Below are 12865 nucleotides of genomic sequence, written 5' to 3' on the forward strand. Positions count from 1 at the left end.
GCGGCTAAAGGTGGGTATTATGTTCGAGTTTAGCCGCTAAAATTTCTATTATTCATGATTACTTTTCTTTAATAATCCATTTTAAAGAATAACATGATGAGTTACTCCCCATCAAGTTATATTAAAACTTAATATCAAAGACGTATAATTTTATAATTTTTTACTGTTTTATTTTTGTTTTTGGCGGCTAAACACGAACTTAGTACCCACCTTAAATGTGGGTACTGAGTTCTCATTATCGCGCTAAAATTGTCATTTTTTCACGGTTACTTTTCTTTAATAATTCATTTGAAATATAATAAACTTTTTCAATCGTTGATTTTGAACTATTCCCCATCAAGTTTTTAATACAATTTGCCAAAAAAAAGTTATGATTTCGTTCTGCTTTTACAGACTTGAGTTCGATTTCAGCCGCTTAACTTGAACTTAATACACACCTTTATTAACAAATAGTCTAGAAATAGTCTTAATAGAAATTATTTTTCTCATCTGTTATTTAGGGTTGATTTCCGGAAATAGCCTATGAAGTTGGTTGCAGTTCATGTGCACACAAAAAAGAACAAGAATTCAGAAATTCAGCAAGATGGAGCCCTTTCGCTTGCTTTTAACAAATCAGAATCGCACGTGTGTAAAAAGTGCCAAACAATTTTCGGAAAATGTTAGTATTATTTTGGAAAATATTGTGGAAAAATATATGTATTGTATAGTTAATCAAATTCTGCGTGTCTGCGTATAAGTTTCTTCTTGTTTTGTTGAAAGTGTTCTTAAATAATTCGCAAAAATTAATTTTCGCTAAGAAGTGGTTGTTCGGCATCTCTTGCAGACTACGAATACGACGAGCGGGTCGTACATGGGTATATGGAAAAACGACCAACAGCTATTATCCAAAAATTATAATCAGACATTTTATTTATTAATTCTAATACAAATAATAGCCAAAAGAAAGCATTTTATTTTATTCAAACCCCACCCCTTTAGATATGTACCAATTTTTTTATAATTATGATTAAAATCGTGACGTAGTTCCTACGATTCGTCATTTCGCGAGTGAAAAAATTACACACAATGAAAGAACAACAAATACATAAACGATGTAGCATAACTTTGAGCATATATATGTATTCATAAGGCCTAAAATTATTTTTGCTGCAAATTTTCTAAATTACAATAATTTTTTCTTTACTTTCTCATTTTCTCCAACTTTGTTGTTGTCCATAAAACACCACCTTTCATAATTGCAAATGCGGCTGGAAAAAAGTGTGTTTTGTTGCTGTTTTCCCATTCCTCTTTGTGTATATGACTCAGAATAAAATGGCAGACGGAGAAAATAAGTGTTACATTTTAGTTAGTCAGCAACACGTCGTGGTGGTTAAAAAGTGTAGTGTAATATATAAATGACAGATTTTCAAAGTCACTGTGTCTACATTTTTTTTAAATAGAGAAATTACTCGTATACAAAAATTTCATTGTTTTGTCTTTAATGTAATGTCAATGTTTGAAACACTATCACTTAAAAAAATTATGTATATATGTATCTTATTTTTATTGAAGGGATGATCGAAGTGATGTTAACGAAGGACCCGCTGGAATGGAACCCGAGGGTGTTATCGAGTCTACATGGCACGAAGTTTATGACAACTTCGATGATATGAACTTACGAGAAGAACTCTTGAGAGGTATCTATGGTTATGGTTTTGAGAAACCATCCGCTATCCAGCAACGGGCTATAATCCCCTGTGTTAAGGGTAGAGATGTTATTGCTCAAGCTCAATCGGGTAAGTTTATTTAAATGTAAGGCACTTTATTGTAAAGATTGGTATTAAGTTCGAGTTTAGCCGCTAAAATCGCCATTTTTTCACGATTACTTTTCTTTAATAATGATATTTTTGTTATAACTATGTCTATATTGTTTAGTGCATCATTTCATTAAGTACCCTTAAGGATCTCTACTCTCATTTACCATGAACAAATTGTGAAAAAATGAGGCGAACTATGCCGTTATTTTATTTTCATTTTTGACGAACGAATGCAGACCAATTGGCTATTTTTGCATCGCACAAAATAATTAATCGTTAGGACTACATCGAATTATGTTTCGATATTCTACATTAATTTCACCACTATTATTAGGTTGTTACACTTTTATAACATATACATTTAATCTTTAATAAAGGTACTGGCAAAACTGCGACCTTTTCGATTGCCATCTTGCAACAGATCGATACGTCCATTCGTGATTGTCAGGCTTTGATATTGGCTCCAACTCGTGAGTTGGCAACCCAAATTCAAAGAGTCGTAATGGCTCTTGGAGAATACATGAAGGTCCATTCCCACGCCTGCATTGGCGGCACAAACGTGCGAGAAGACGCCCGCAATTTGGAAGCTGGTTGTCACGTCGTTGTTGGCACCCCCGGCCGAGTATACGACATGATTAATCGTAAAGTTCTTCGGACAAATAGTATAAAATTGTTCGTGTTGGATGAAGCTGATGAAATGTTGTCTCGTGGTTTTAAAGATCAGATTCAAGATGTTTTTAAGATGCTTCCCAACGACGTTCAAGTCATTCTCCTTTCTGCTACCATGCCTCCAGATGTATTGGAGGTAAGCCAATGCTTCATGCGTGAACCTGTCAGTATCTTGGTGAAGAAAGAAGAACTGACGCTTGAAGGTATTAAACAATTTTATGTAAACGTGAAGCAAGAAAATTGGAAACTAGGTACGCTGTGTGATTTGTACGATACGCTTTCAATTACTCAATCTGTCATTTTCTGCAATACCAGACGCAAGGTAAGTCATTATTACATTCTACATTTTTGTAATTGTAAGGAAATTTATCGTTGAATGGTATAGTTTATTATTTTTTATTCCGATTGTCATATTAATATAATAATTAAAAATATATTAAACATGAAAATAAACATGAAAATAACGAGCTTTATAAGAGATCGTTTAATCTTAGTATAAAGAACTAACATACGTATCCAATAGCTACGTTTTTTTGATCTATCTATCAGAAATGTTACGAAAGGGTGTATGTCGCGAAATCTCAATATCCATGTAAAATATTTTAACAAGATATTATATATAATGTATATATTTTTAGAAGATCAAATTGCAATTTTTCATTTATGTTGCAACTTATTTCATTGTTTTGCATTATAATTTTCGTAACTTTGCGTGAACGAAAACTTCCACATAATCTTTAATGTATATTCTATATTCAGATTTAAATTAATTATATTTTCCCAATCCATATTTTAATAGAAGCATATATTTAATCTTAATGCAGGTAGATCAATTAACCGGGGATATGACGGCCCACAATTTCACTGTTTCGGCTATGCATGGTGATATGGAACAACGAGACCGTGAATTGATCATGAAACAATTCCGCTCTGGCTCATCTCGTGTATTGATTACAACTGATTTATTGGCCCGTGGTATTGATGTGCAGCAAGTCTCACTTGTTATAAACTACGATTTACCATCAAATAGAGAAAATTACATTCATAGGTATGCAGTTTTTTCACTCACTTATCAAGTGCATAATATATTAAACATATTCATTTTTTCAGAATCGGTCGTGGTGGTCGTTTCGGCCGTAAAGGTGTAGCCATCAATTTTATTACAGACGATGACCGTCGAATTCTTAAGGATATTGAACAATTTTACCATACAACCATCGAAGAAATGCCCGCTAACATTGCTGATCTAATTTAAACTAAAGCTATTGCCGTTTACAAATTGCAAATCATCAACAGAGCAGCAAAATAAATAAAGAAAATAATACAAAACCAACTTTTAAACCAGCCATTTACTAAACATCATAAGTTGGAAATACATTGTAAAAAAATAAAAGCTAAGAAAAACATGATTGATCCAAAAATATCAAATAAAAACGAACAAGTTTTTAAAATATTCGATTTGTTTGGCTGATTAAAAGATACACCTAGACGTCGCTTTGCGTCGCAGATACGTTCCAAAAAAACACGACGCAAAGTGAATTATGAGTTTATATGGCAAAGATTGGAGATGATAATAACGCAAACCGATGTCTAGGTGTATATTCAATTCACATCTACATAGGTTTTCTTTCAGTCGACTTGGCGTACTCTGGAATGAGGACATTGATGTAATCATTTCCCCTTTGTTCCGTGATTTCATGCCCCAAACTCTGGTAGTAATGAATACTTACGGACTAGAGATGTGCGCGTGAAAATGTTACTCATTGTAGAAAACGTTCACTCGCGCGCGCTTTCAAACGTAGTCAATCACTATTTTTTAAAAACTCAAACCATTTTGTTTTTATACCCACCACCATAAAATGGTGATGGGGGTATAATAAGTTTGTCACTCCGTTTGGACTATATGCTCTATATTCTTGATCAGAGAGAAATTCTAGAACGATATAATCATGTCTGTCTGTTGTAATCACGTTACAGTATGATGTCTTCAATAGTGGTGCTATCGTCCTGAAATTTGGCACGGATTCGTTTTTTGTTTGCAGGCATGTCAAGTTCGAAGATAATCTATATCGGTCCAGGTTTTGATATAGCTCCCATATTATCCGATCCCTCGTTTTGACGTCTCGGGGCTTCTGGAAACCGTATTTTTTTATCCGAGTTGGCTGAAATTGGGAAGTTAAATATATATTTTAGTACCACAAATAAGTGTGTATCGATCAATGTTTTGGTATAACCCCCATTTAGACTGATCTTCCGAGTTGACTTCTTGGGCTTTTAGAAATTGCAGCTTTTATCCGATTTGCCCGAAATTGGAAATCTAGAGGAATTTTAAGACCACAAATAAGTGTGTCGAATATAGTATGAATCGCTACATTTGAGCTTCTAGGCACCGACATTTGGAGCTTCTTGACATGTAATTTCCATGAACCAACAGATATATTTTAGGATATGATGTATATTGGTCCATGTTTTAGTATAGCCGCCATATAGACCGATCTCCCGATTTGACTTTATGGGGTTAAAATAAGTGTGTCGAATATAGTATGAATCGCTACATTTGAGCTTCTAGGCACCGACATTTTGAGCTTCTTGACATGTAATTTCCATGAACCAACAGATATATTTTAGGATATGATGTATATTGGTCCATGTTTTAGTATAGCCGCCATAGAGACCGATCTCCCGATTTGACTTTATGGGGTTAAAAATGTCAAGCTTATTCGATTAATGCGGGTAAAAATTGATTGCATATAGATTTTAAAACAAATGAAAGGCCTTCTTTCATCGGATTTTTGCTCACTTAGACCGGAAGTTCCATTTTACTATAAAACAAACATGGTTCTTGTAAATCACAAATCAGATGTAGTCTCCATATCTAGAAACTTTAAATAAAACTTCGATAAGCATGCTCCTTGAAATTATCTGCTTGAAAGAATACCTGTCATCATACCTCCCTGAACCTCAATATATTAACCCGCTACGACGAAGATGTTTGAAAGGAAACTATTAAATTTGATTCATGGTAGTGGGCATTTAAGGTTCGGCTGGGCCGAACTTAATACTTTATACCCCTGCTTTTTGTTGCACATAAAAATTAACCAATCTTTTCATACGCTACATAAGAAAACATTGCCTGCTTGAATTTTGAGCATTGAATTAAGAACCAAAAGTAATTTTTGGTATATTTTAGTACTGTAATATACTTAGAAGCTCATAAATACGATCAGCAAACATTTTGTTTGCTGTTATGCCTCAATTCGATAAATATTCAGATTTTTAATCAATTACTATAGATTTTCATAAAATATTGTTTTAATTATGTTAGGATAGCTCCTAAGTTGATATTTTTATTTGTTTCAGCCAAAATAAAACATGATTTAGTGTAGTCGAGCTTAAAAAATAGCAGGAAATGTTTGCTATTTCAGCAAACAGTGACTGCTGTCCCTTTTTCAGCAGACTTTTTGCTGTTTTAGCAGACTTTTCTGCTGTCCCTACTAACAATTCGATAAATATTCAGATTTTTAATCAATTACTATAGATTTTCATAAAATATTGTTTTAATTATGTTAGGATAGCTCCTAAGTTGATATTTTTATTTGTTTCAGCCAAAATAAAACATGATTTAGTGTAGTCGAGCTTAAAAAATAGCAGGAAATGTTTGCTATTTCAGCAAACAGTGACTGCTGTCCCTTTTTTAGCAGACTTTCTGCTGTTTTAGCAGACTTTTCTGCTGTCCCTACTAACAAATTTCTTTGGGTGTACGATTCGTACATTTCGAAATGTTCATTTATAACCACAGTAAGAAAATAATAGAAGTTACATGAAATTCACCCAAAAAAAAAGTAACCACTTCTTTAAGTTAAAATGAACTCATTGTGAAGAAATTGAACTTCGTATAGCGCCAAAGACATTTTTGTTTGTTTGAACGATGTGATTTTCGTAGAAATTAGGTAGAATACATTCCATATATTAGTTAACATTTTCCTATATTTGTGTACCACTATACTACAGAATGAAAAAAATAACTGAATTGAATTCATATATGGAATGATTTTATTGAACTTTTTTCATTCATTTGGACAAATCTTACATATTTGTGTAAACCTTTTCCTTCAAAATTAGAACTGCTTACCTTCGTTTTTAAATACAGCTTTATTTATTTATATAGGCATTTTTTCTTAAAAAAAACATGTTTTATTAATACATTAAATATATCTATTAAGAATTAATAGAATCGACTGGCCTTGAAACATTAGTTTATTATTCCACTATTTCCAATTTCCATGTAAAGTTACACTCATAGAAAAAAGTCTGCTAAAAACAGACTCCGTATACCATAACAACGCGATTCCAACTAAAAAAACAACCCACGCGCAAACATATCGATTACATCGATGACAGGTATCGATTAATGGTAGATAAAAGAAATATAGAAATATTCTAACAAGTGTGTTTCCTTAAGTTTTGAAAGGATTGAATACTTTTTAGTTTGAATGAACTAAAATATTTTTCTATGCCAAGTGTTATTCGTATGTATGATAAGCTTTCTATAATAAACGAAGTTGGTTTTAGTTCGTTTTTTGTTTACTTTTACGAATGCTTTGTTATCAGTGAATAAAATTTTCTTGTTCAGTAGTAAATTCTTATACCCAGCGAAGAAAACAGTATTAGTAAAATTCCATGCCTTATTCTAGTTAATGAACTATTCCTAACTGCTTTCATTTTAGGATTTTTTTACTGAAACAAGTAAATTATATTATTTCACACAAAAATTTAACTTAATGGAAATAAAATGGCTAAACTAAATTGATAAACATTTTTTCCTTTAGTTTCGAAGGCATTTTTTTCTGGGTGTTCTATAATTTGTTGTAGGTTTTCCATTATTAGTCGTTCACTTTATTTACAAAGGCTAAATTTCTTGCTAAAAGCAAATTGGGTTGGGAAGCTCTGATTTAAGTATTTTATACCACTTCAAAATTTAATTTCCTGCAGACAACCATTGCTAGCACAAAAATATCTCATGTTACCCAATTTTTCTGTGAAAGTAAAATTCGTTCGTTTTTTTTTTTTTAATATCGGACGAACTGTGACAACACGCAAATTGACATTCCTCCTCCTCACCTTTTTGTTAGTATTGTTTTAGTTCCTAAAAAGACGACGACATAAAGAACACAAACAAAAAAATTGCTGTCCGGATTACAGAGGGAAAATTTTAAAAAATGTCCGAAAAATTGAGCTGTTAGTAAATCGTTTAGTAAATATTTATAGGTATTGTATTGAACGATACAAGCAAGTAGCCTGTTATTTTAGGCAAAGATTATAGATTTGAGGAAGATGGGAGATTGGCTTGCGTCATACCAAATGTTGCATTTACCAGATTAGTTTAATACATGTTTGTAATCTTTTAGTTGTTTTTCGTTTTTATTTTTTAAATGAAAAATACAATTTTCTTAATGAAACAATGTTAAATTTTAGGCAACAACAAAAAAATTACATTTTCCCCTTTATGGAAATTTATTTCGTGCTCTTAATTTCTTTTTACTTGCATTTTAATGCTATGTCAATACTTGTCATATACGCGTTTGGTTCGAGTATTAAACTAATGTGGTAAATGGTTTGATGTTCTCAGTAGCCAGTCTCCCATCTTCTGTAATCTTTGATTTTAGGCTCATTCGGGCTGTGATATCACGGTGGTCAACTCTCTCTCTCTGTCTGAGTGGTCAACTTCTCTCTCACTGAGTGCTGCCCGATTCCACGTTTTGCTCATTAACATGGGACCTCCTTTTTATAATCGAATCCGTTTCACATTGCGGTGAAACCACTTAGAGAACCTTTGAAACACTAAGAAATGTCACCAGCATTATTGAGAGGAGATAATCCACCGCCGAAAAACTTTTTGGTGTTTGTCGAAACTGGAAGGCGAGCATGCTAACAATTTTCTCTTAAGGTGGGTATTAAGATCGAGTTTAGCCGCTAACATCGTCATTTAATCGTCATTAAAGGTGGGTATTAAGATCATTAGCGTAGCTAGACAAATTTCCTAGGGGGGGGGGGGCGATAGCCCCCCTAGCTAAAACTTTATAGACTGAACTTATAGGTTCAACTAATGTTTTATTTCATAAAATTGAATAAAAAATAGACATCAAAATAACTCGACAATCAATTTATAATAAAGCAACTAAAAGTACCCTACGGGGAAATTGGTGCAAATTGCCACTGACGGACCTATCACAGCACTGGTACCTGTGCTCCAGTTAGTTGCAATTTTCACATTTAGTGAAATAAAATTATCAGAATAACCTTTTGTTCGACATATTTCAATTTTTTTTTTTTCATTTCGGGTTCGATTACGAGCCCAAATTGAAAGAGATTTCTAAGAGTTTGTGCGAGACTGGTTCCTGAGGACCTGTTTATGGGTTGCTCCTGCTAAATCGTCCCAGGACGTGTGCTTTGGGATGAGTCCAACACGCGTCCTAAAATGTAAGTTTACTCCGTCAATGACAAACCCATGTTAAAGTGGACGGTCCCTTCCATACGTTTTGATCAGAACTGGGACTGGTCCATACACACCAGGGACTAGTCCTGTACCAGTTCTGTGGTTGATCCATTTCCCGTAGGGTAGTTCCACACTTTTCCCAGCAAAAACTTGGGAGTTGTTCTAAAGGCACAACTTTAAAAGCACTTCCAAAAATGTCTTCACAAAGAAGTTAACTATTTTAACTACACAGGAAGTTTTTTACTTCATTTTTTATATTTTAAAGCGTAATTTTTTGTTTTCTTTTTTCAAATAGTTTAAAAAAAGAGTAAGAATAAATAAAATGGTACAAATTATTGAAATTTTGCAACGGTTGTTGAAACGGTGGACATTCGTTCTATGACAAGTTCATATTACATTCGTCGCTTCTCCGCCAAGTTTGTACCACTTCCAGACCCAAAAAGAACATTTTCACTTCTTTTTTGGCGACGCTTTTTTGCAGCATTATTAAGATACTAATTTATGAAAGAATAGTTTTAATATCAATTACTATTTTTTATTCAACTAAATCATAAGTTAAACCACAGCTTTATTTCATAAATATCAGACTTCTACCACAACCCAAGTAATTCGATTGTGCATGAAAGTCTTTAGTGAAATTTTGTGCGTTGTACAAGTATATACTTGTTTAATTTTTATAAAAATGTAAAATCGTAAATAGGTTTTCAAATTCTAGGGGGGCTAAAATTTTTCTGGGGGGTCTAAGTCCCTTCCCCAGAGGCCTTCCTACGCTTATGATTAAGATCGAGTTTAGCCGCTAAAATCGTAATTTTTTCACGATTACTTTTCTTTAATAATCCATTTTAAGGAATATAAACTTTGTGAAAATTTGCTTTGGGATATTCCCCATCAAGTTATAATGAAATCTGCGACAAATATGTATAATTTTATGACTTTTTTACTCATTTAGTTTTCACTTTAGTGAAAATTAGCGGATAAACTCGAACTTAATACCCACCTTTATAATCCATTTATAGGAAATAAGCTTTATGAAAATTTGTTTTAGGCTATTCCCCATTAAGTTAGATTAAAATGTGTATTAAAGAGGTATTATTTTGTACTTTTTTATACAGATTTATTTTTGATTTTAGCGGCTAAACTCAAACTTAGTACTCACCTTAACCCATTAACACCCAAAATGAAACTGCCGGTCAAAAACTGATTTTATGGGCTTTATTAACTCAGTAACGACTAAATAACAAAATTTAAATAAAAACGGTCACTTTTTAGAAAAAGGGTGTCGCCATGTGGGGACATTGGGCAGATTAATGGTCTGACGGAGCTACTGGATCTTTTTAGCCATCAAGATATTACGATTTTAAAACCTACTTCCTGTCGGACCATGTCAAAGAACGCCATCAACCCAGCATAGAATCAACATCACAACTATAGAATTAGTACGAATATTTTCTCGAATCTAAAGTAGAATCCGTAGAATTATATAATTGGATGTTATCTGCATAGATTCCAAGCTCAGAAAAATTGACACAATGGACTGAATAGTCTAAGTGAGCCTGAATCTTAATCGGGCTGCCACTTTAACCTAACCGTCGGCAAAGATAGAATAATCCTCCGCTGAAAAACTTTTTGGTGTTCGGTCGAAACTGGGGTTGAACCCAGGACCCTATATATGCAAGGCGGGCATGTTAACCGGTTAGATGATAATTTCAAATTCTAGGCTATCAAAAATAAAATCTAAATCAATATGGACCGCCTTTAGTACATTGATTTGGACTCAATCTCACATATCTGCAGACAAGAAATACGCTATTTTTGCAGTTTTTTTAAACCGATCGTGAGATTTTACACGCTAAAAATCCATGAAAATGCGGCCAGCAAAAATCTTTGTACTGGACGCCAAAATATATAGGTGGTCAGCTGTTTTAGCTAACAATTATGAAGTTATGAAAAACAATTGTTTGGGTTTTGCTTTATGGTGGGTATTAAGTTCGAGTTTAGCCGCTAAAATCGCCATTTTTTCACGATTTTTTTTTAATCCACCATCAACCCAGCGCCGAGGCAATACCAGGCAATTAGGTTATGCAAATTTCTTGAAAAAGATTAACAGCATACTTTTTTGCTTTAAGATGGGTACTAAGTTCGAGTTTAGCCGCTAAAGTGAAAACTTTACTATTTGTCGCAAATTTTATTATAACTTGATGGGGAAAATCCCAAAGCAAATTTTCACAATGTTTGTATTTCTTAAAATGGATTATTAAAGAAAAGTAATCGTGAAAAAATGACGAGTATAAATTTTACCTCCTCGGTGCAATTTTGCGATTTTAGCCGCTAAACTCGAACTTAATACCTACCTTTGTTATGAAATATACATCCGATCATTTATCTCAAAAAAATATTTTTTGAATACGAAAATAAAGCAGATTTTTGCTGTTTTTAATTCATGGTAATAATAAAAAACATTTCCTAAATGTTTTAGAATTTAAAGAGTTGTCCATAGAACCCAAATTTTTTTTGCATATTCCTAGCCTCCTCTAATATGCATAATAACTTCTAAATACGGTTATCAAACATTTTGTTTGGTATTATGCCGTAATTTGCGAAACATTCCGATTTTTGACCAAACATTTGATTTTCTGCTCTGCCTACTAACAACATTGCAGGAACTGAAAGGTTACATTGCACACACAAATTTTTTAATCTACTTGGGTTCAAACTGTACAGCAAAAATGGAACTTCGTTTCCTAACGCCACTTTACAACATGAAGGTAAGTCTTCCAACATTTCCTCATTATTATAACGGTGTGAAAATTCTAGCAAAATTACAACTATTCATGAGTATGCAGCAGTCAGATCGATCCCAATAAAAAAGTTGCTATCTGATTCTGATTCGATTTGGATACAATTCGACACAGTTAGATCGAATGTTAAATCAATTGCAGTGAAATCCTATTGGAAATGGATGTAAATTATGAAATTTTTTCCTCAAATCCTCAAATCAGGCGTATATAAATGGGAGGTATACCCAAATCTTAAACAATTTGAACCAAATGTGGCACATTGCTAAAGAGTTATTTATACTCTCAGCGCAAAATTCAAGTAAATCGGAATGAAGCGTTGACCTCCGGTGGGTGTATGAATCTAAATCAGGCAAAATATATACATGGAAACTATATCTAAATCTGAACCGATTTCAACGAAATTTCGCATACTTGACAATACCATCATTTGTACTCCTTACGGAAGGATTGTACATTTTGAAGGAAATAAAGGCAAGAATCTTGCACAAAAAATACATCAACAGACAGACATGGCTAAATCGACTCAGAATTTAATTCTAAGACGATAGGTATACTAAAAGATCTGTGACTATTCCTTCTGGATGTTCCACATATGATATGACCAATTTGAAAATTATGACAGCTTGAAACATTTTTATATTTTTTAACAAACAACGAAAATGCCACCGAACGAAATTTGTTAGTAGTCACAGCAGAAAAGTATGATAAAACAACAGAAAGTCCGCTGAAAAGGGGAAAACAATCACTGTTTGTTGAAATGGCAAACATTGCCTGCTATTTTTTAAAGCATTTTTAATTTGGCTGAAACTCACAAGAAAGATAAATTGGGATCTATCGTAACACAATACAAACAGTATACCAAGACCATGTCTAGTAAAGGGTGATTCTTTTGAGGTTAGGATTTTCATGCATTAGTATTTGACAGATCACGTGGGATTTCAGACATGGTGTCAAAGAGAAAGATGCTCAGTATGCTTTGACATTTCATCATGAATAGACTTACGATCTGCCACAACGTCGAATTTTCAGTGAATGGGCCCTAGAAAAGTTGGCAGAAAATCCGCTTTTTTATCGACAAATTTTGTCAGCGATGAGGCTCATTTCTG

At 33.3% G+C, this 12865-nt stretch overlaps 1 protein-coding gene across 1 annotated transcript; it reads left to right on the plus strand.

Moving 5' to 3' along the window:
• The first annotated feature begins 554 nt into the window (after window positions 1-554).
• LOC142223145 (eukaryotic initiation factor 4A) lies at window positions 555-3918 on the plus strand. The gene is made up of 5 exons (XM_075292967.1): window positions 555-658; window positions 1552-1775; window positions 2174-2787; window positions 3290-3513; window positions 3576-3918. Coding segments are annotated over exons 1-5 (1209 nt in total). The 5' UTR covers window positions 555-656; the 3' UTR covers window positions 3721-3918.
• Window positions 3919-12865: the final 8947 nt, after the last annotated feature.

Source organism: Haematobia irritans, chromosome 2, assembly GCF_050003625.1.
Source record: "Haematobia irritans isolate KBUSLIRL chromosome 2, ASM5000362v1, whole genome shotgun sequence".
NCBI lineage: Eukaryota > Metazoa > Arthropoda > Insecta > Diptera > Muscidae > Haematobia > Haematobia irritans.

Bases quoted from the DNA above. Each gene is read 5' to 3' on its own strand.
- LOC142223145 (XM_075292967.1), top strand. The intron at 2,788-3,289 runs GTAAGTCATTAT...ATCTTAATGCAG, and splicing joins TCTGCAATACCAGACGCAAG to GTAGATCAATTAACCGGGGA. The intron at 3,514-3,575 runs GTATGCAGTTTT...TCATTTTTTCAG, and splicing joins AGAGAAAATTACATTCATAG to AATCGGTCGTGGTGGTCGTT.